Source organism: Myotis nattereri, assembly GCF_964212035.1.
Source record: "Myotis nattereri genome assembly, chromosome: 7".
NCBI lineage: Eukaryota > Metazoa > Chordata > Mammalia > Chiroptera > Vespertilionidae > Myotis > Myotis nattereri.
In genome coordinates, this window is record NC_138082.1 from 45085322 (window position 1) to 45109979 (window position 24658).

The 24658-nt window shown below is 45.6% G+C and overlaps 1 protein-coding gene across 1 annotated transcript in view; it reads right to left on the reverse strand.

Moving 5' to 3' along the window:
* Positions 1-24658, reverse strand: part of RAPGEF4 (Rap guanine nucleotide exchange factor 4) — a 263242-nt gene that overhangs the window by 64052 nt on the left and 174532 nt on the right. The window contains exons 9-11 of the mRNA XM_081095641.1: positions 20654-20775; positions 18676-18859; positions 1688-1772 (exon numbers count right to left, since the gene is read on the reverse strand). Of these exons, the coding sequence (XP_080951767.1) occupies positions 1688-1772; positions 18676-18859; positions 20654-20775 (391 nt within the window). The remainder of the gene's footprint in view (positions 1-1687; positions 1773-18675; positions 18860-20653; positions 20776-24658) is intronic.

Sequence of the window (24658 nt, forward strand, 5' to 3'; positions counted from 1 at the left end):
TTCCCTTTCTGAACAGTGCTAACTGACCCTCTTCCCACCCAGCCGTCTCCGGCACTGCTTGCGCTACTGTTGTCCAGAACCACGTTCACTAGATTTGCCGCTAGATTCTCAAAGCTCTAACATGAGCTATTGTATACGCTCATTCATACAAGACCACTGCCCTACAGATGGTCTATGTGGTTTCACACATATGCACTAGCCAATTTCACTGCCTATCTTTTGTCTTGGGCGAGAAGGTAAGAGCATCTACAGTATCATGTGACTCCATTGCTGTTACAGGCTCTTCCCTGCGTCCCACATAATGCATCCCTGCAAACTTACTGGGAAGGTCAATGTCTTCAAGTTAAATTATTAAGCTCAAATGTGTAAGCATAGTTATATTATGAGATAGCTAAGAAAAATTTTTATATTCCAAATTATGGCCCCAAATTATGGCTCCTTCTCCCTCAGTACCAAGTAGCCTGAGAATCTCCCCCAGGGCCTGGGTACCTGCGGTTTGGGGGAGAAGAGGGACTATCCACACTCCTCTCCATCCCGCCAGGACTGGGGGAGTCAGGACAGGGGCATGCCGGGGACCTGGAGCACAGGCAGGGAAAGGGGTCTCCCCGCACCTTCCCCTGCGGTGTGAGCCCCTGGCGCTTACATTGGTGGGGGCTCCCCGATGAGGCTCCCAGACACTAGACCTCCTCCCTCTCCCCAAGGATGAAGTGAGGATGACAGGACAGTGGTGGGGAGGCTGGACCACACTCCTGGTTTCTCTACCAGGTGAGCAAGCTTGTGGACCCCCCGGGAGAGCAAGGGGAGGGGGGAGAAATGTGAAGGCAGCTCTGTTGGGTTGAAGAGGGAGGCATTTGGAGCCCTTCTGCTTGGGGCCCTGACAAATGCCTCGCTGCTCTCTTCAGAGACCCCCCGGAGCAGGGACCACAGACACTGCTAGCATATGATAGCATAGTATCAGCTAGGGAGCTGGGAACAAAAGGCAAATTAGGGATGCAGACGTTGCTAAGGGGCCTCGGTATATAATCTGTGAACATTGCAACAACTTCTTTTTATTATTGGTTATTAACATAGAGGAGACAATGTGTTGCCTAGAAATCCTGTTCCTGTGATCCTTCTACAGGGGAAGGTGTTTCTGTCTGCCGCTTTCCTAAATATCCTAGTCTCGTAGAATTTTAGAGCCAAACAGCCATTGGGCCATTTATCACTATTGGGTATTGCTATTGTGCCCTAACATATCTGAAGTAATCCTCTCTTGAACCTTCTGCATCCTTTCTCAATAGGGCAGCAAAAGCTGGCCACCTGGGCCAGGGCAGGTCACCCTGATTTATCTCCCTCCTCCCTCTGGCTCTGTATTTCATGGGAGGGTCTCAGAGCCATTTTGAAGGCCTGGTATCTTGCCTAGGTGTGCAGGTTCCATAGTTCAGACTTGGAAGGATGAAGCATATGTTCCAATCCCACTCACATCAAATTGCTTTGGGGTTTACAGCACCTGGGCGACTCCTAATGATGTGACAATACTTGATCCCATTACAGTGATTCTTCTTGGGTACAACTTACTTAGCATCTCATGGGAGAGAGTAGGGATGATTTATGAGGCAAAATTCAGATATTCCTGCCCTCCATGCCAAATACACTCCTCCAGTCCTAACTGCATTTAACTGACCTTGCTCAATAAGAGACAACTTACGGTGGTAGAAAGATGGGATAAGGCTTTAATGTGAAGGAGCTCATCGTAGATAATCTCTAGGTCATCCATACTCCTCTGGCCAGGTCTACAAAGAAAAAAGTAACAAGGAAATAATGAGAAAAAAAGTTATCACTGAAGCCTGAAAAACAGAAGTGGACTCAAGGGTCAGTAATACAGCTCAGATTTCTTAGGAGGAATCTCTATAAAAAGATACTGGCAGAGGGCGAGATTATGCCATTATAATCCCTAAAAGAGGTTTTGAAATGAATGTGTTGTCAATGGAAGAATGGACATAGAGTCCCCTTCCCTTCTAATCTCAGAGGGTAGAACATCTCTGCTCACGTTGTAGTTGGCTAATCTATCTCTCACTTTGTAGATGACTGCTCCAAAAAACTGCTTTGTATTACCATCTTAATCAATAATAGGAAAACTTGTCTTTAACACAACTAGAAACAACTGATTTCATCAACTGGATGATTGATCCAAATTCCTTGAGATCCTGTGTGGTATCTTAGCCTAACAGAATAATAATGCTGCTGTCACTGCTTCAGGTTGTGTAATACACTTCTACCATAGGACTTAAATAAGGGATGTAGAGACTCAGTATTTTCTTGCCTATCCCTGAGAAGGTGAGGGCATGAGATGAGCAGAAGGCAGACAGTAGTGTTTGGGATTAGGAAGAAAGGGAGAGAAGAGAGGTATATACTTCCACTTCCCAAACTCTGTTTCATGCATGACCACTGTCCCATGAGGTGTTAATTAGTATATTAGTTAGCTTCTCCCCCTATAATTTATTTTAGAACTAGTATCCAATAATCTTCCTTTAAAGATAGGTTATGTGGATGTTATGGATATTCTGACATGGAAGGACAGAATAGATTCCTAATCACTTTCACGCCTATAATTATTCTGGAATCACTAATAGTGTTTAACTATAGATCAAAAAGAACATCTGATTGGTGAAGAATTGAGATATTCTATTGCTCTCTGCAATGTAAGAAACCTTGACTGACGTGTTATTGAAATTTTAAAACAAATTGGTTATTGATTCTGAGAGTACTAGCAAGTCAAGCTCCATGTTGATGGACAGGCAACATTTGCTCTCAGTGAATTGCTGCAGTCATGTATGTTACCTACTACATAATCGTCAGTCTACTCTACACATTTTGTCTTAAAATTTCAGTAACTTATTGTATTACTCAATGTTACTGTATATTAAGTACTTAAACCTTAATGAGCTACTGGTGGTGTTCCATGCTTAATTATATTGTATTTTTAAAAAGTGGTCCTGGGTCAAATAAATTCAAGGAGCGATGGTGTACTGAACAGCGCTCTGGATTTCCAGGCTGAAGATAAAGTTTTAACCGCAGTGCACCCACCACCAGCCGTGTGACATCAGCCTCAGTCTCATCTGTAAACTGGGACATGCCTTCCCGAGAGAGAGGTGAGAGCTGAAGGAAGCAGTACATGTGAAGGTACCTGCATATTTATTTGTGTCGGTGGAAAAAAAAACCCTCAGCAAAATGATATTCAAAACTCAAACCTTTGCATAAGAAGTTTAACTGACAGAGTACAACATTTGGGCCAGCAAATTACATCTGAAATTTAGTCAATTATAGGTAAGTACTCTGAGCAATCAAAACTGAATTGTAAATACTCTAAAATAGTTAATTGGATTAAACACTTATGCAACCATTCATAAGATGGGGTTGATGACAGATCAAGTGGGGGCCATCAGAGGAAGAAAACTCTTTGCACACCTTGCACATCACCTTCTCAAGGGCAGTTTAGCATGAACAAAGGAAGATGATATGCCTCTCTTAGAGCATCTATGAAGGGTACATTTCCTAATCTCGACTATACAAAGACTGGTACTAAATCCATGACCCAGGGAGACACCAGCCAGGCCAACCTCCTGCCAAGGACCACCACTGTGCATCAATCCAGTGCTTAATGGTGGACCTCAGAAAAGATGGGACCCAAACACACCAAACAAAAAACTATGGCCACAGGGATTTGAGGGGGCCAGGCCTTCTTAGCAAGGGGCTAATCTACTACTTGACTTACACATGGGATTTTGAAAGGAGGATCCTTGGGGATTTAAAAGTCAATGGAGTCACCTCAGTCCATCTACTGTGATAGAGGCAGCTAAGGTGAGAGTCTCAAGGCAGGCATAATAGGATTATGCTCTTCAGCACAAGGAGCTGCCCTGCTGTTCTTGCTACTTGACATCAGCTGCAAATAGCATGGACCCTCCTAGAAGCCTGGCTAAAGAGAAATCAGTCGCCAAGTCACATTCTCACCTCCATGGGATGGGCTGTTATGGAGGGAGGAGGAAAACTCCACTGGGAAAAGAAAGTGTTAGAATTTAGCTCTAAAATCCTAACACATTCAAATTTGGAATTTTGGGAGCAGATCTCTATGAGTTTAGGAAGAGTGTTTTTACATAATATCAATATGAAATCCATATTGATCAACCCTTTTTTCTTCAGGTGTAGTTGATTCTTTTTAAAAAGTTTTTCTCATATTAATCAACTCTCACAGATTAAAAAAAAATTGTTGCCTTTAGAATCTACACATCACATTACATTAAAAAATAATTACATATTGTCCAAGAGTTAAAACATATGAGACAGAACTCTGTCAGATCCTCAGTGCATCATACTAAAAAGGTAACAGCTGGTTCAAGACACCCTTTAACCATTAGAGGTAGTCTGAGGACCTGCACCAAAGTGTAGGAGAAGGCAATGATGGCAACATGCAAGCCATTTTTGAAACCTACTCTACTTCCCACTGCGGAACACCACTGAGCACTGATGGACGCTCTCTTCTCCCCACGCTGCCCCCTCCTGGCTCTCTCTTCCTGCTTTCCTAAACATTTCTTCTCCATGTCTTTTTTGATCTGTTGTTCTTTTGTTCACCTCCTAAATTGTGCTGTGCCCCAATGTTCTGCCTTCAGCTCTGTTCTCATTTTGTTCTGCTTTCTCTCCCTTTGAAAAATCCCCAACTTTCACCTATATAACGCTGAGACCCACATCTTTATCTTCAAACAGATGTCTATCCAGAGCTCGGACAGCTTCCTGGACAACTCTTCCCAGACAAGCCACAGCTCCACAAGCTTACTGTCCAGGGTGCTCCCTCATCATCACAGGGCAGATCTCAGTGGACTTTTGCAGACTTAGCTATCTTCCTTTCCTCTCTTCACACCTTCTCTCATGGCTCTGTTCTCTGCTCCACCCATGCCCTATGTCTCTCCATTCCTCAAAACACTATGCTTTTTCATGTCTCCAAGACTTTTCACATGGTTCTTCTCTCTTTGCCTAGGATTTTTTTTTTTTCCTGCTTTAAGCCCAGCTCAGATGTTATCTCTCCCAGGTAAAACTGGTTCTCCAACCTTTATTCTTCCATGGCACATGGCCCAACTACTGTGGTGATTACGACATACTGTGAGGAATGTTATTTGCTTAAATAACCATAACCCTACACTGCTCTTCTCAAGAAGTGCACAGGGTGCTGGACTGGGAGCAGAAACTGGATTTGAGATCTAAATCATGAACTTCCTAGGTGCCCAATTGGTCTAATGCCTTGTTTTTGCATTTCTAAAATGAAAACAATAAATATGATTGTTGTAAAGACCAAATGAGTTAATATACATGAAGCATTGATTCATTGGAAATATAGCACAAACGGAGGATGAAATTATTATCAGGGTGGATGTTCAATACAGTTTATCAGATGAGCGAAAATACTAGTTCTCACAATTCATGCTGAATTCAGGGTCTGTCCAAGGGACATATGGAAGCAATACCAAAAACCAGTTCCTGTCTTGTGGCCTGAGAAAAATGGGGGTTTAAGCTCTGTTATCCCTCCTATTCAAGGTCAAGTAAGACATGGTGGCCACGACACAACTCACTTTTGTCTTGGCAAATAATTAATGGAGGGAAGAGACAGGATGAAAATGTTGAACCTCACCTCATACTCCAAATCCTGTTAAGTGATAAAAAAGATATATTTCTAAAAGACTGTGGATGTATTCATCCAGCTGCGAGGAAGAACTGTCATCTTAGATCAGCTGAAGTTACTCAGTCAAGATCAGCGAGGGCCTGGACAGCAGCGATCTCCAAAGACCATGCAGTATCTGCTAGGCTGGGCCCTTTTGTGGCTGGAGAGTTGTCTGCCACGCTAAAAGTCTGATGGAAAAGACACTTGAAAATCCAAAACAGCACTGAAAACAGACACACACCACCACCACAAACCACAAAAGAGTCCTATGGTTGATCAGAGATTTTAGGAATTCTTGGGTGACCAAAAGCAGATAGGAATAAAATGTCTGAGAACAGCTGGAAGCAGCCACAGCTCAACTCAGATAAGAAAATTAGTTTGAAAACAGCCCAAGTGCCCATCAGTAGATGAATGGATAAAAAGCTGTGGGACATTTACACTATGGAATACTATGCAGCTATAAAAAAGAGGGATCTCTTACCCTTTGGGACAGCATGGATGGACCTGGAAAATATTATGCTAAGTGAAATAAACCAAATATCACATGATCTCACTTATTTGTGGAAGCTAATGACCAAAATGAATTGACCAACAAAATAAGACCTGAAGCATGGAGGCATGGGACAGACTAACATACCTTGATGTGGGGTTTGGGGGACAAGAAGAGATAAACCAAAGAACTTATATACTTACTAGAGGCCCTGTGCTTGAATTCGTGCACCAGTGGGATCCCTCAGCCTGGCCTGTGGGATCGGGCTGAAACTAGCTCTCCGACATCCACCGAGGGGTCCTGGATGGCGAGAGGGTGCAAGCCAGGCCAAGGGACCCCACCAGTGCACGGTCAGGGCCAGGGAGGGATGCAGGAGGGCTCCAGGATGTGTCCATCCTAACTCTCTCAGTCCCGACTGGCCAGACCCCAGCAGCAAGCTAACCTACCGGTGGAAGCATCTGCCCCCTGGTGGTCAGTGCACATCATAGCGAGCAGTTAAGTGGCCTTAGCATATCATTAGTATACTAGAGGCCCGGTGCAAAAAATTTGTGCACTCGGGGGGGAGTGGGGGTCCCTCAGCCCGGCCTGTGCCCTCTCGCAGTCTGGGACTCTGTGGGAGATAACAACCTGCTGGCTTAGGCCTGCTCCCGGGTGGCAGAGGGCAGGCCCAATCCCTAGGTGCAGCCCCTGGTCGGGCTCAGAGCAGGGCCGATTGAGGAGTTGGGGCGCCTTCCCCTGTCATGCACAGAGCAGGCCAGATTGGGAGGTTGCGATGCCACCCTCAGTCACGCTCAGGGTAGGGCCGATTTGGGGGTTGGGGCACCGCCCTGTCACACTCAAGGCAGGGTTGATGGGGAGGTTGCAGCGCCACCCCCTGTCACGCACAGAGCAGGGCCCATCGGGGGTTTGGGGCTCCGTACCCTGTCATGCACAGAGCAGGGCCAATCAGGGGGTTGGGGAGCTCCCCCCTGTCATGCACAGAGCAGGGCCGATCCAGGGGTTGAGGAGCTCCCCGCTGTCACTCACAGAGTAGGGCCGATAGGGGAGTTGGGGCACCACCCCCTGTCACACTCAGGGCAGGGCGGATCAGGGGGTTGGGGCATCGCCCTCTATCACCCACAGAGCAGGGCTGATCAGAGGGTTGGGGCGCTGCCACTGTCACACTCCGGGCAGGGCCAATGGGGAGGTTATGGCTCTACCCTGTCACACACAGAACAGGGCCCGTGGGGGGGGGGGGGAGGGGGGTTGGGGCGCCGCACCCTGTCACACACAGAGCAGGGCCGATCAGGGGGTTGGGGCGCCGCCCTCTATCACCCACAGAGCAGGGCCAATCAGGGGGTTGGGGCACCACCACTGTCACACTCCGGGCAGGGCCAATGGGGAGGTTATGGCTCTACCCTGTCACACACAGAGCAGGGCCCATGGGGGGGGGGGGGTTTGGGGCGCCGCACCCTGTCACACACAGAGCCACAGGGCGATCAGGGGGTTTGGGCGCTGCCCCCTGTCACGCTGATCCTGGTGCCGGGAGGCATATTACCCTTTTACTATATAGGGTAGAGGCCTGGTGCACGGGTGGGTGCCGGCTGGTTTGCCCTGAAGGATGTCCTGGATCAGGGTGGGGGTCCCCACTGGGGTGCCTGGCCAGCCTGGGTGAGGGGATGATGGCTGTTTGCAGCTGGTCACACATCCTTCAGGGTGGGGGTCCCCACTGGGGTGCCTGGCCAGCCTGGGTGAGGGAATGATGGCTGTTTGCAGCTGGTCACACACCCTTCAGGGTGGGGGTCCCCACTGGGGTGCCTGGCCAGCCTGGGTGAGGGGATGAGTGTTGTTTTCAGGCTGGGGGTGACTGAAGCTCCCAACCGCTCCTTTTTTTCTTTTTTAATTCTGGGCCAGCTTTAGCTTTGAGGCTTGGCTCCAGCTCTTAGGCCTCTGCTGCTGAAAGTAGGTTTCTGGCTTTTGCTTACAATGTTGCGATCCTGCTGGCTGAAGCCCAGCAGATTCTGGCCTTTGCTTACTGAAGCCCGGCGGACTAAAACAGGTTTCTGGGGTTTTTGTTAGCTTCTATATTTGTTACATAGTTGCTTAGAGTTACAGCTCAGAGGCCTGCAGCGGCAGGCGGGGAACGTTGGAGTCCTCCGTCACTGAAGCAAGCAAGCCTCATGTTAGTTTCAAGCTGCCTGGCTGCCGGCCGCCATCTTGGCTGGCAGTTAATTTGCATATTGCCCTGATTAGCCCATGGGAAGGGTAGCGGTCGTACGTCAATTACCATGTTTCTCTTTTATTAGATAGGATTATGCTTTGATTGGTTGAATGGCTGACTGGATGACCACACACTTAGCATATTAGGCTTTTATTATATAGGATACGTTTGGCCCATAGTCACAGGCAATAGAGTAGTGAAGACCTGGGGAGGGTGGTAGGGCCTGGGAGGAGGGCAGGGGGGAGGGGAAGGGAGATATCTGTAATACTATCAATAATTAAAAAAGAAAAAGAAAATCAGCACAGGAGGAAGACGGCATTGCTGATAAGACAAGGCCAGGAGCGAGCGGGTCAGAGTGGTTCATCACAAGGTCAGCGGTCAGTCAGGGCCCTCCCCCGCACCCACTGAGCAGTAGGCAGTGGCAGAGTGTACTGCCAGGCTAAAACTCAGACCTGCTCTCTAAGATAAAGGCACAGCCGGGAGCCCAAGAGAGAAGCAGAACAGAGCATGTGACAGCCACAGGCCTCCTGCCAGACACAGAGGACAGGCTCCATTCCTGGGAAATCCTCCTTCGTTTCAAAACTCCTGGGAAGAAGTGGGGGGAGGGAGTTTAGCCTGCATGCTTCTCCTCGTGCCTCTCATGAAGCAAAGGCTGTCGGGAAATGTGGCCCCCAGCGCCTCCAGGGCTGGCTCCGCTGTGGGTGTGACCACCACACCTGCCCAGAGACCCACATGGCAGCTTATTTTACCCCTCCCGGTGCTCACGCATCATGTAATAACCACTAGAGAGAAATAAAGACTTCCCCCGGATGCCCTCGAGAAAGCTATGGTAGCCTTTTGAAACAGAATGGAACAAAGCTTAAAAACAGCTTAGTCTCTGAGTCCTAAATAACATTCAAAATGAAAGGGGGAAAAATATCCCTGAGGTCTGAAGTGGTCAAGTAATCACAGGGCAGGCCACTGTGCTTTAGCAAGCCACCCAGGTAGCCATGAACTTTTGGGTCCTGTTTACAGCACATTTTTAATGAGGTGAGAGAAGTCAGCACTGCAAGGTGTGAAGAGACTTACTCTAAAAAGCATGAGTATATTCAGTTAGCAAAGCAACAAAAGCATTCGTGAGAGGTTGGCTACCAGCAAACTCACTGTTGCCCGGGGCCTCAACATGTCATTAGAATTGAAAGTTGACGGAAGTCCCAGGGAAGAGGTTAGATGGAGCAAAAGCCAGTGTGACAACCTGTGCCACTGAAGTGAATAAAAATGTGAGTCCCCCACCTTGCCGCCCGCCCCCACAGGTGGATCTTCATGTTGTGGCTGCAGTGACAGAGAACAGGCCCAGCAGCTCCTGCTCCGAGGCCACCAGCTCAGGGCTGCTGTGCCATCTAGTGTCTCAGAGAAGGCTCGCCTCTCTGCTCTTGCATCCTCAGGCAAAGGTTCTCATCTTGATCCACCCCCACCCTAAAAGAGCACCGGGCAAGTCTAAAACTGTGTCTTCTCCACCACGATCGCTGAACAAAGTCGTGCTTTCAAAGCAGGTTTCTCTTGGCAAACAGCTGCATTACGCACCTCTCCTGCTTTGGTCTTCACGGAGATGGCAGGGAAAAAACGGAGGAGGGATTCTGCAAATCAGCCCCCAGCCTGTTCAGAGAGTAATGAAAGGGTCCCAAGGGCTGAAGGCAATTTGGCTTTCAAGAGTCAAGGGAACACTGTGCCCGGAGCAGGAGGAGGGATCTCCCAGGCACCTTCAGAGGGTAACCTGCCAGGCTAGGGGACTGAATTGACTCTCAGGCTGCTCTGAGTGGCAGCTGGCGAATGTACCCGGTCGTTACTTGTCCTTCTCCAGGTGTCACAGGGAGAGATATTAGGCATCCCTGCTTCTTCACAAACCTGCATGGTGCCACATTGATGTGGATTTGTCAGATCCCGCTGTGGAAAGGCCTAGTTTCTGCAGGGGCCGCTTTCTGTCTAGTTACAGACACGGTAATAAACGGGGATGGATGGAGAAGCAGTTTGTACATGAAAGGATGGGAGGGCCCAGGTGACATTGGAAACTGCTGGTAAATACAGTTTTATCAAGGAATTATCAAGGTCAGAGACAGAGACCCTCAGTTCTTGGGATGTGGCTAAAATGAAGGATTCATCCAGCCACCAAGTAGCACATGGACGTGGCGCCTGGTAAAACATGCAGGTGAGAAAGCAGATAACCAGTTCTTCTAGACCTGCCGCCTTCAGACCTCTTCCCTGGTGCCTGCGGGAAAAACCCAGAAAGCCAGCGTTGTCGATATCCACGGAAGCCACAGTCAAGCTTAAAAATAAAGGAAAGGATTCATCATATTTTTCTGGAGTTGAGAATGCTTTGTTGTATTGCAACGCTCCACCTCAACTGGCCTGATTCTCCTGGTTACAAGTCATTTCTCAAACTTGGGTCATTTTCTAACATTCTTAAGGTCTTCTTGAGAACTCACCTTCTTCCACTTCTCTGACTGGTAAATTTGGTTTTCCACTCACATGTCTAACAAACCAGCAAATTGTTTTTCTTTTCTTCACCTTCTAGCCTTGCTTCTTAAGAGTTAGATCTTAAGTGGTAGAGCCATTCCAGGAATCTGGAGTAAGCAGACTTGGGCTCAGTTCCTGATTCAGCCACAAGCACCACTGTGTGATGTTAAGGAAGGAATTTGACATCTACTAAGCTCAATCTCTTCATTTGACAATTGTGGATAATAAGGCCTACTCAGTTCACAGAGTTATTTTGAGGTTCAAAGAGGCGATGTATGTGAGGTCACTATATAAACTTGTGTGATTCATTTATTTTTCAATATTTTTATTGATTTGAGAGAGAGAGGAAGGCAGAGGAAAGGAGAGAGACAGTCATCAATCGGTTGCCTCTTGCACCCCAACCGGGGATCCAACCTGCAACCTGGGAATGTGTCCTGACCGGAAATCGAACCAGTGACCATTTGGTGCATGGGATGATGCTCAACCAACTGAGCCACACCTGCAGGGCTCATTTATTAAGTGTTAGCTTTTACTTTAAATTCTGGCTAGTGGTTTGATGTTCATATTTTTCTATAGAAGATGGTACACTTGTACTCCGTTAGGGTCTATATCAGGGGTCCTCAAACTTTTTAAACAGGGGGCCAGTTCACTGTCCCTCAAACCGTCGGAGGGTCAGACTATAGTTTTAAAAAAAAAACTATGAACAAATTCCTATGCACACTGCACATATCTTATTTTGAAGTAAAAAAACAAAATGGGAACAAATACAATATTTGTATTTGCATGTGGCCCGCGGGCCGTAGTTTGAGGACCCCTGGTCTATATGGTAGTCATTGAATAAGATAAGATTTGTCTGTAACAATTATTTTTAAATCAGATTTCTATAATATATATCCTCTCAAGTGCTCAAAGAATAAACCCAGGAAGCAATTTTGAACCATTTTTGGTCCAGGACAGGTGGTAAAGACCACAGGTTCTGAAGTCAGACAGACCTGGACCAAATCCTGAGCCCGCCACTTTTGGGATAAACACAAGCAAGTGACTTTACCTAAGCCTGTTTCCTAATCCATAAAATGGAGATAATATTAATAACTACCGAACAGTTCTGTTGAAAGAGCTGAATTAGGTAATTATTGAACATAGTGTCTAGCACACCCGAGTTCAGCAAATTTTGGCTAATTAAATACAACTCCCCTGTGAAGTTGGGAGAGGTTAAGTAGGTATTATTAAACTCATTTTATAGCTTAACAGCTTTGTAGTCTGGAGTTGTTGGGTGATTTATTGGTAAATTAGTAAGACTAGAATCCAGGGCTCTTACACTCAGTATTTCTTTTACTCTATTTAGCAGACTCAGGTCAAATGCATGTGTTTCATATGCTGTCATTAATTATTTCTCAAAATATAACAAAATATAATTAATTTTAGTCTCATAAAACTCAATACCTGGCATCCTGTCTATAGTCTGGACCCTGCCAACCCATTCTCTACAGACGGCAGAGCAACCCTCCCACTGCAAAGCTGACCATTCCACATCCCTTCAATGGTGCACCACGTGGCTATAAAAAAACATCCAAGGTACATAGAGGGATAGCAGACCCCCTTCAATCTGACCTCAGCCGACTCTCCAGCTGCATTTCCTAGCTCTCCTGGTCTGGGCCCTCCTTCAGTGTGAAGCAGCTTATGTTCCCTGCTGGAGCTCTGGACATCATTCTGCTCCCACACCAGGCTAGTTCTTTCTTTGTCCCGGGAAGAAGAGCACTAAAATATTACTTTTTGCTGCTGTTAAGAAGAAAGAGCTTGATAAAGTACAGGGAATATAGTCAACAATATTGTAGTAACTATGTCTGGTGCCCAGTGGATACTGGAAATATCGGAGAGAGAACACTTATAAAGCATATGATTGTCTAACTTTGCTGTACACCTGAAACAAATATAAAATAATATTGAATGTAAACTGTAATTGAAATATAAAATTAAAAAATAATAAGTTAAATGAAAGAAGAAAGGTTTGAGAATTAATCTAAACATCCAACAATGACAAACTGAATGTATTAAGGACTATTCAGAGGACAGATTACTATGTACCTATAAAAAAATCCCATCTTTAAAGAATACTTAAGGTTAAGGGAGAATGCCATGATATATTATTAAGTATAAAAAGTTATGAATTGAAATAGAACCAGAGAGATAATACCAACATGTTAATAATAATTATTCTGGGGAGGTGGAATGCAGGTGTCATTTATTCTTCTTTAACTCTTTCAAGTTCCCAAAGTTTCTACAATAAACAGATTGACTTGACCAAGAAAAAGTCATTAAAATCTTTAGGTAATCTTATATTGAATCCTAAACTATAAACGGGCAGCTACATCCATCTCTCCCTCTCCCAAATCTGAATCCTCATGGCGGCAATCCAACTGTTGGTTTCTTGGACACATAAACAGGGAGATAAGGGTCGATTGCTTTTATGGGGGAGGAGCAAACCCAACCCCAAGAAAAGGCCCCCTTAATGCAATAATTTCTTCTGGTAAATTCTATAAGCTTTCACTACGGCACAGCAATCTTTCCAGGAAAAACAATGTTGATGTTTGTCATGCCGTGAAGGGAAAGATTCACAGTGAATTTCTTATTTCATTAAGATTAGGCTCTTTCAGTCACACTTCTCTTTTCATCTGATTTGCATTTGAGAACTACCAGCCGCCCAATTCCAATGTTTGGACTTTACAAGTTTGAACATACTCTTGGCATACCCCAACAAAAGTCAAAACCCTAGGCACCACTGATTTTAGGCTTGCTAATGTGGGTTCCGCTGGTGAAGCAAATTTCCCTATAATTATCAGGATTTCAAATTCCACGCCCTCAAAAACAGCTTGGACAAATAAAGGCCCTATTAAAATAGGCTCTGCTAAGAGAAAATACACAGCCTCTCAAGCGCCCTCTAGAGCAAATGTGTAGAACAGCCAAAATGTCCCCCCACTCACACCTATCCCCACCCACACCCCCCACCCCCGTATTTTTTCATGTCGTTTTAAATTGTTTCCTTTCAACCTCATGCCCCATAGCATATGTTAGAAAATATTAATTTATCGCATGAAATCATTGAACTTGTTTCTGAATTTCCGATCCATTTGAAAGACTCCAGAACCTGCCAACCATTCTCTTGATATATATGTAATAAAGAAACATTTTACATAATATATTTAATAATAATAAATTATTAAATATTCATATTTCTTCTGCTTGGGTCTGACTTAATCTCTTTCTGAACTACTTAAGTGTCTAGGCTTTTAGGGAATTTCAAAATTGTAGACCTACCTAGAATTAGATTTGGGAAATGCCATCTACTTCATTTCTCTCCCACCTTTCGGCTAGAATCGCTAGGTCCTCATAGACCATCCTAAATAGTGGAGCATTATATTTTACTTCACTTGGACGGAGAGGTTGTGAGGCTTGTATGGCAAGAGCCGTCTTTGTCCCCTGAAGCCTCTTTGTATCCAGCTGGCCTCAGTGTGAAACATGCTGCTGACCTGGTCACTCCACATCTTTGTGCCCATGGCCCCACCCCCAACCCAGAGTATCTGCTCAAAGTCAGCCAGAATGTATGTTTCTTCGGGTAAAGGTCTCCATTGTACTTATTCGCGGCAGGGTAACCTCATTTTTAGGCTTGTAAACAAAGCAACATCAACACAATAAGCCCTGAGGGTTCATTTTAGGTTTGATGGTCCTGTCTGTGAGCTGCAACAACAGCACCGTCAAACTGTCACTGTTCCATGGCACTTGCCTCCAAATGCCACCCAGGTCTGCACCTGCGAAACCAGGATGCGCATTGTGAGTCACTCTGCCTGCCACCACATGAAAAGCTAATTTCACATGCAGAATGTATGTGTGTTTTTTCAATACCAATAGCAACAAGAGTGTGCCAAAAAAAATTCCCCCTGAAGCTCTATTCTGTTTTTAAACTACAGAACATTCTTTCATACTTTGACAGATAAAATGCTGCAGTTAATGTAATAAACAGAGAATTTTTCTAAGTAGCCTGTCAAAACAAGTGACACTTTTTTTTTCTTTGCTAGCAAGTCTCAGATTCAGAACAATAGGAAGTACCTTTCAAAGCAACATCTTCATTATACAATCAAATTCCCCAAGTAATCTTCTCATCAAAGAATATTGTGTTATTTCTTTTCCAGTAATTATCAGAGTTCGGCAACCTCTCTGGCAGTGGCGATGGTTATAAAATGCAGCTGTGCTGAGTTAAAAACTGGAGGGTCCTGCTCTGGCCGATACGGATCTGAGGCCTCCACATTCCTGAACAACTTGGCAGTTTGGGCAGTGAAAGGGCAACATTTCTAGGACCTATGAACACGCAGCAAGTTTCCTGGAGCCAACTGCTCAGCTGGTCTCTTCAAGGACAGCAGTAATACTGGCACTTCTTGATCAACTAAGCTTATTTTCTTTCCACTTAAATAAAAGGTAGAAGCTCCAAAGGTTATTAGATTTTTAAAAAATGGTGTGTGTGGGTAAAGTTTGACAGTCTGTCTCATTCAGTGAGATTCCTTCTTTTTCAGTTTCCAATCTCTTGGGGGCCTTTCTTTGCAACAGAAGGAAGAGTCCCAAAATACAGACTCATAAGAGGCACTACCGACCCAATTCCAATGTTTGGAGTTTTGTAAAACCTGGAAAGGTGGGAAATCCCAAGGGCACCCAAAATAATGCATCTTGGAATTCTGGTGAAACCTGCACTTTCACAGCCAGTGATAAGCTGGAAAATGGCAATCTCTGGAATGTAATTTTCTCTGAAGAACCTCTGGGCTGCCAAGGATCAAACAATTCAATGCTGTAGGGGAGAAATAAGGAAGCACGAGAACAGAATCCCATTTCTAAGGGTGACTCATGAAATTGGCTCATAGGCTCTCGTGAGGGTGAATCAAACAATTAGCATGAATGTTTCTAGCAGGTGTCTAGCACACAGCAGGCACTCGCTAAATGTTTGTTGCATCTGAATCTAATTTGGGAGTGCCTTTCCCATTGGATTATAAACTCCTCAAGGGCAGGAACCATTTTATTACTTTTTTTTAAACCTCTTTGGTACATACTTAAAAATAATTGTAAATAGAATGACATTTCTGCCTCCCTTGAAGAGCTGAGGGAACTTCAGCTGGGACTGTATACTCATGGGGATTAGGCATTTTCTTTATATATATATTATTGATTTTTTACAGAGAGGAAGGAAGAGGGATAGAGAATCAGAAACATCAATGAGAGAGAAGCATCAATCAGCTGCCTCCTGCACACCCCCTGCTGGGGATTGCTGGGGATATGCCTGCAACCAAGGTACATGCCCTTGACCGGAATCGAACCCAGGACTCCTCAGTCCCCAGGCCGACGCTCTATCCAGTGAGCCAAACTGGCTAGGGCGGATTAGGCATTTTCAAACTTCCACACCAGGTTAAATCCCTCTCTCCCTATTCTATTCTATTAAAACAGTACATTTGCCTTTGTGCTTCATAATGCAGCCATGATAAAATGATTGCTTGCCTAACTAGTTGCTTAAGGTCTGTCTCCTCCACTAGGAGAAAGCTCCGGAAGGAGGTGCAACCCCCTTGTTCAATGCTGCAGCCTTAGCAATTGACATAGTATCTAGGACAAAACAGGTGTTCAGTAAACATTGGTTGAATGAATAAATGAACGAATGAAGAAAAATGCGATATGTTTTTGTCTTTAAGAAACTCACAGTTGACAGCAATGTTTCTCAACATTATTTCCAGGACAGCTCCTTGTTCTGTAGGGTTCTAGGTACTGAGGTGTGCTTAGCATCCCTCTGTCCCAGCCACTGGCCAATGAATGCCAGCAGTGTGCCTCTCATGCACCGAGACAACCAAACATCCTCCCATATTCCCAATGCCCCTCAGATTCACAACCACTACATGGTGTTGGCTTGAATGAAAGTGACATCAAAAACAGCAAAAAGGGGATGGAGCCAGGAAATGATGAAGGTAAATGGGAAAAGGGGGTGTGGAAAAGAGAGAGGAAGCAGTCTGACAGGAAAGAAAGGTTTATTTTTATTTTTTAAAAATATATTTTTATTGATTTCAGAGAGGAAAAGAGAGGCGAAAGAGAATACAAACATCAATGATGAGCGAGAATCACTGATTGGCTGCCTCCTACACGCCCCCTACTGGGGATCGAGCCAGCAACCCTGGCATGTGCCCTTGATTGGAATCGAACCTGGGACCCTTCAGTCCACGGGTTGATGCTCTATCCACTGAGCCAAACCAGCCAGGGCGAAAGCATGGTTTAGAATGATGGTGTTCATGAGCTCTCCAAGCCCTGGGACTCTCTTGTGTCCCCTCCGCAACCAACCCCTGCGATCCTTCAGGGCAGACAAAGCAAAGCCTGGGAAGGGTGCCTGGATGCTCCTTATGGTTAGGGCTATGAAACTCTGGCTTTCTGTTTGATGTTTAGAATTTAGTAAAATTTTTGTTTGAAGAAATAAAATTCTAAGGCAACCCCCCCCCCAAAAAAACACACAAAACCCCCCCCCCCCAACAATTTGTTGTTGTTTGAGGCTAAAGGAACCAAAAACCATGGTTTTAGAGTTAAGGATGATGGTGCCAACTGGGATGAGGGAAGGCCTTTAAACACATGGGAGGGGAATGAAGTGCCAAGAGGAAGTTTTGACAAAGGGGACACGGTGCGACAGAAATGAAGCTGCTGGAAAGCCTGGTGCAGCGCTGAGGAAGGGCGAGTGGAAGGGGACGCATCCTGCGCAAAGGACATAAAGGAGAGCGGAGAGGCTTTGTGAATTGGTGTGAGGCACGGACAGCAAGGAACTGGCCTGAGGGACACCTCACTTTTGGAAAGTGCCCAGGGGACACGTAAGACATGTAAGGTCCAACTCTCTCACCGAGACCCGCTAACCATCTGAGGTCAGCCAAGCCAGTGACTCAGAGCTGACATCCACAGCTGGCCGGCACCGGTTGCCGGGTGGAGAACAATTTCATTTCCAGCAGAAAAACATAAGCCTGTGCGTGGTTTCAGAACCGAGTGCCAACCCCTCTCTCGCTGAAAAGGTTCCCCTGAGGTTGGGGCTGTGGCATATGCTGCTGTGTGCCCCATGCCAATTAGGAGAGCTCCCTGAACAGAAGAGGGGCTGGGTCCTTTCTTTTGGAATCAATCTGATTAAACAGCTGAAGTCCTCAACTTCAGCTGCTGGGCTGCGCCTGGAGTAAGGTGGGTTTCGGCCAAGATGGGAGGAGGGAGAGCCTCACTGGCTGAATGGGGACCTCGAAGCGGTAATGAACAGTGAGGTTCTCTTTAGTATGTCTTTATGTTAAAGAGCACTGGTTTGGAGCAGGGAGAAAGGATGTGCTGAATGAATGAATGAATGAATGAATGAATGAATGAATGAACGAACGAACAAAGGAATGAATGAATATACACAAGCACAGGCATAAGGTCTGCGGCTCTGACAGCCGCTGCCGTACTGCATTAGGAAGAATGGGGCTGTGGTGGTCTGGCATCGAAGCAGAGCCGTTTGTCACTGAGCAAAGCTTGGTTAAGATGTGGACTCAGTTTTGAAGCCAACCACTAAAAATCTCCATATTTTTAACTCGTGCAAAAGGGAAATGAAGGTACCTGGCTCAAAAACAAAATAGAAAAGAGACACACTGCTGTGTCACCCTTCGAGTCCCTCCTCTGACCCTGGGTGAGGCCAGGGCTCTCCAAAGCAGCCTCTCCTCTCCCCTGCCCAGGTGTGCGCCCGCCCTGGCCACACGCAGAGGTGGGCACCATGCTCTTACTCACGATTTGCGGAGGATCATCCTCATGTGGGCGTCGGGGCCCATCTGTGACAGCAGCAGCATGGTGTCCTGCAGCTCCTCATCACACTCCTTCTTCTCCTCCTCCGTCGGCAAAGGCGCGTCCTCATGCTCATCATCCAGGAAGCGGTAAAATAAATACTTGTCTTGGAAATGATGCTCCTGGTCCACTGTGGGAAGCATGGAGGCAAGTGTCAGCTGTCGCACCTCTGCCTCCCGCCCCCGCGGTGTCAGGCGAGACAGAAGTGGTAGCAAAGGGTGAGACTCCTCCACCTTCTCCCTCCGCTGGCCTAGGGCTGTGCAGCTGGAAGGCGTGACCTCGGGCTGCAGTAGAGCCACAGGGCTCCCTCCGACCCGCCCACCTCCTGGGCCGCCCTAGGACTCTCCTGAGGCAACCTGCCAGCTTGTCGGAGATGAGCAACAATTGCCGTGGGGACATTCTCTAGCATGCGGGGCCAGGTCCCACACAGGACAATAATCAGCTGCGGGTCTTGCTCTAAACTGGTTTTTGAAAGTACAGACTTAAAAAAAAACAAAACAAACCCCTAATTTGTCGGGATCAGAATTCATGTTTTTCTTGTGTACTGTTTATAAGCTGTCTGCACTTAAAAATGGCAGAGTAAAATTGTTTGAACAAAGGTGACTAGACCAAGCTTCTAGGTCACATACACCTAGAGGGATCTTACAGTGATTTCCTTCCAGTTATGATTTTTAAACGTGTCTGCCCCCCCCCACCCCCCCCACCCCCCGCTTGTTCCTTCTAAACAAAAAGATTACAATCTGGGAAGGACCAGGTCAGGGAGCTTGGCTCAGAATGCCTCACCTATATGTCTTAAAATGCCTAAGACCCTTTTCAGGTTGGAGCATCAGGATTGTCAAAAGATAACAGGAAGCAGTAGATCACTGCTGCTTAACCCTTGGAGTGCCAACCAATATCCTAGGAACTATGCTAAAATTGCCAAGGCATTTTTGCTGATTTTATAGCAGTTTAGGAAAAAAATTATGAATCGCAAGTAAATGAAGTTACATATTCAAAAACTTAAGGAAACCTTTACTACATTGACATATTTAGCAATATCATCATCACTAATAAAAGCAGACTTAGAACTGGACGCCATTTCGAAGCTTTGATTGCGCTCCCGGCACTTTTGACGAAAGACAGGAGGAGCGCGATCGCGCCCCCCGGGCACTCTAGGGGTTAAAATGTGATCCCAGAACAGCAGCATCCAGGGCCTGTAGGAAATGCAGACTCTCTGGACCCACCGCAGCAGAATCCGCATTTTAACAGCAGTCCCAGGTGGCTTGTATGTAAAGTCTGAGAACTCTGGCAAGACCATCAGTAGAGTCCAGATGCTGGTCAGTTAAATGAATGACTGTAATAGTTTGTCAGTCTGGAAGAGTGGTCTTCACACAAGAGGCATGAGCGGTTCAACCACAGTCACACTCCAGCCCTGAACAGCGGCTCTCAGGGCTGCCCCTCTAGAGCACAGTCCCGACTTTAAATACAGTCCTCCTGTGGGCAAAACATTGGCTCCCCCCACAGCGCCCTGGTTAAAAGGCAGCTTCTGAATTCATGACTTTCTTCCATGTCATCAGCCCAGCCACACATTTCACTGCTCTCCACTCTGCCCCTGCACCAGGACTGTGTGCGGTGCTCAGAGTATAATCACTCCACCAATGAACCATGAACGCAAACTAATAAACATAATCAGAACTGATGCACTCGGGTTGCAGTTTCCTTTTCCTTCACACCGTCTCCCGCGTTAGGAGGGAACCGTGGCGGAACACAGCAATCAACAGCATCCACTCGCTGCATCTGTCCGGCTACATGAAGATGCTAGTTCGGCGGGGTCCCTCAAGGGATCATAATCCTCTCTTGCCCGTGTGGGAGTTCAGCAACAGCTTAGCCAGGGAAATGCACTTAGCGTGTCCCGAGGGTTCCCAGGGCCCGTGGCTCCTCTTACCGTGGTTGAGAACACCGTCTTCCACCAGGACTTGCCACATGCCCACGGCTTGAGTTCGGGAGTGAACGCAGGGCGTCTGCTGCAGCATCCAGTCCACCAGCTCGGTCCCCACACAGCATTGTCTAAGGGGAGGCGGACACGAAGGATGGGAGGTCACCCCTTATAGACGAAGATGTCTCTCTTGAGAGGAGACCCTCCGAAGAGCTTACTGCTCTCCCACCATAAGAGGTCTCACTGCAAACACAGCGCCACACGGCGTGGCCTCAGGTTCTCAAACTCTCGTACAAACCAATAAAACTACTCAGCTCGCTCGTGAGAGAACCTTCTAAGCGAGGCTGCCTAAACAAACAGCATTACAAGTTGCAGTGCCAGGGAAGACGAAAGGGCTGCAGACAGGGAGCATTATCTGGCAAGCTAAAGGTCGCGGGGCCAGAAACTCTCTGCTCCTGCACCTGTCCCAGGAAATCTCAGCGTAAAATGAAGGCAAAGCAAAATTCTGACTTCCTTCACCCGAGCCTGTGAGGGATGAATTAATGTTTGTGAAGCACCTGGAGATGCTCTGTGAAAGGCGCTGTGTAAGAGCAAAATTATACAGCACTTTATATTTTCAAGTAATACGGCTGATCTTCCTCAGGGGGGTGTTGGGAGAAACAAGCAATTAGCGATGCAAACCTCTCGGAAATAAGTTCCATGTAATGAGGATCAGCACTTCTACAGAGCCTGTCGTCTGAAGGGCTCCAAATGCTCTCTGTATAGTCACACATTCACCCCTAAGGAGCCCCTCGGTGGCAAGTTGGTCAGGATGGGCCAACTACATGCACTAGTTAGGAAACATAGAAGCACACGCACACACATTAGGAAACACTAAAACCTTCAGTGGGATGATACAGAAAGGCAGGTGTCCATGGTGTGATGGTACAAGGGAGGAAATGGAATCTTTAAGTCCAAGGGATGACTCCCAAGGGATAGTGGAACAGGCAGGAGTCACAGAGCAGCCGGCTGCCTGCAGCTGGGTCTGAGTCACTGGTGGCCTCCCTCCCCTGCTAAGGATGCCACCAGCCCCAGGGGCACAGGCTGAGCCTGGGTCAAGCCCAGGGCGCTCCCCTTTAGTCTCCATGGAGGAGGTTCTCGGTGCCATGGCACTTTAGGAAGAGGCTAAACCTGGGAGGACCAGGTCTGCGACTTATTAGCTATATGACTGTGGCTATATTGCTTCAACTTTCTGGTTCTCTGTCTCCTCATCTGTAAAAGAAAGGAGGAGAAAAAGATGGATTCTATGGCCATTTTCAGTTCTAGTGTTCTAGGAACTAAAATTTATCAGAGCTCCTGGGGGTGTCCTGATTGAAGCCTGACCCTAAAATATTTCACCAGGAGGATGTACTGAGAAGGCTATTAGATCTCCAGGACTCCTCTGATTACACATTGGAGTTGCAATGGGCAAACAGGCACCTAGTTACTATTTATTCTGAACCAAACAGATGAGATGTCAAAATATTCCTCTTCTAATTTGAGAATTTATCAATGAGCAGAGTCTTGTAAAGGTATAGAAAATCAATCTCACGTGGTTTTTTTATTCAATGATTACCTTTACTAAAAGGAACACATGGAATTGAGATGATCCCAGATCACCTGGGCCCTGATACCAGGCATAAGAATCCTGCAGTGAGAATACAGAACAAAGACACCCAGCTGTGCCACTTGTCACTGGGTTTCCTCCTGTTAATGATCCCTCTTCACTTTAGAATTGACAGCAGATCACTAGTATAGTGATCATTAGGGATGATACTGCATCTGGAGAGACATCAACCCCCTAATACTGCAGCAATGACATAATGGCTATAATGGGGTGAGGAGCAGGAGGGAGGGTGAAGATGGAACTGGAAACAAGATCTGAGACAAGGAACTCAAACTGTGCTGCAGAAAAGAGAAATCATGCCTTTGGCTTCCAGTTGCATCATGGGTCATTACCAACAGATCATTAATTTATGTCACAGGGTGTGGAACAGACATAACACCTATATTTCAGGGGTTTAAAATCTTAGTACTATGGAGCAAGGATGCGATTATAGTTTCTGACTTCTAGTTTCCATTATTTTTCACCAAAGATGACATAGTTTAATGGAATTTCCCTAACGCAAGTCAACACTTGGGAAAACAGAATCACATCTTAAATTAAGGGAAAACCTCACAAAATTTTAAAAAGAAAAAGGTCCTTCAGCCATATGAGTTCTTAAAATCCACTTAATGAATGAAAGAGGTTAAGTTCTCTCTGGGCCATATGATCACAATTTCTTTTTAACCTTTACTTCCCTTAAAATTAGAGTAGTGTGTGGGGACCACAGACTCCCAAAGAATGAGCTTCCAGGATTGGAGGAGAGGCTTCCAAATGTCATCCAAAATAGTAAATATCAACAGCAAAAGGTTAGGAACTGAAATTTATTACTGATAAGACTAAAGAGTTTCTCAAATCCCATCTCATTTCAAAAATTCTAAATGTAATAAACTATCCATTTTGGTCTTGTAACCATATTGGGATCTAATATAAATGAACAAACAAAACAGAAACAGACTCATAGCTACAGAGAACAGACTGACGGTTGCCAGAGGGGAGGGTGGTTGGAGGCTGGGTGAAAAAGGTGAAGGGATTGAGAACGACAGATGGGTAGTTACAAAACAGTCATGGGGATGTAAAGTACAACATAGGGAATATAGTCAATAATGTAATAACTATGTGTGGTGCCAGGTGGGTACTGGAAATATCAAGGGAAACACTGTAAAATAGATGACTGTCTAACCACTATGCTGAACACCTGAAACTAATACAAAATAATATTGAACATAAACTATAATTGAAAATAAAAATAAATGAGTGAATACATAAAACATTTATGACAAATGGAAGCAGAAGAGTGTTAGTGTATGGAGTGGAGAAAAAGTGATCCAAGGGGAAGAATTTACAATGTCTTCCCATCTCTGTCCCTGGGAAAGAGACTGGATCTTGAGGCTCATACACTCAAAGGTTTTCTATGGGGTGAACCAGGTATAATTTCACAGGTTTTATCAGAGTGGATCGTCACTAGAAAGATACATACCCTTCATGGTGACTTTAAAATGTGTTTTCTAGCTTTTCTCTGTCTTATGAATTTGGTTCATGGCAATCAAATGGGTTTTGACTTGTATCAAGTCTGATGGGTTCTGAGGTCATGTCTCAGCTAAATGGGAAAGTGAGTCTGACCAGCCGCTGGAAGAGGCCTGTGAGTCTGACTGACGGGTGCAGGCAGAGAGCACGAAGGCTTGTGTGCCATGTACAGGCCATCCTAAGTCCTAAACCTTTACTGAGTGGATACAATCAAGAATAAAAGATTAGACATAAGTTCTTATTTGACCCACCATGGCTCAGTCAGCCCAGAAGGTTTAACTAAATCCTGCAGCTCTAGTCTTTATTACTTTTTAATTCCAGTGACAGCTACAATGAGTCCTTAATTCTATACAATTACGGCTGTGACAGTGCTATATAGCTTACTATATAATAGAATAAAATCTATATTTACTTTCTAAGTAAAATCTGTAAAGGAAATTATATATATATTTTTCATTCCTGTATCAGTAGGGCTTGGACCACCATAGTGCCTGGGGGCCAGTAGGTGCTTAATAAACTTGTGGAATGAATAAAAGATAGAATGAACAGATCACTGAACCAACCTTGATTCAAATCTTGACTCTGCCACTCATTCGATTTATGACTTGGACAAGAAAAATTAATCTCTCAGAGCCTCAGTTTTATCACCTGAAAAATGGTCATACACCTACCTGGCACACTAAGGTGAGGATAAAATGAGATAATGTATAGAACGTGACCTGGTACAGGGCTTCAAGCATAAATAAATGCTTAGTAAATATTAGTTGAATCTCATCTAAATATAGTAGTTTTCCTAAAAGATACCAGTAAACAGAAATACAAAAGTTTAATTCTCTTTGTTTATCACAATTAAACCAATGCCCAAG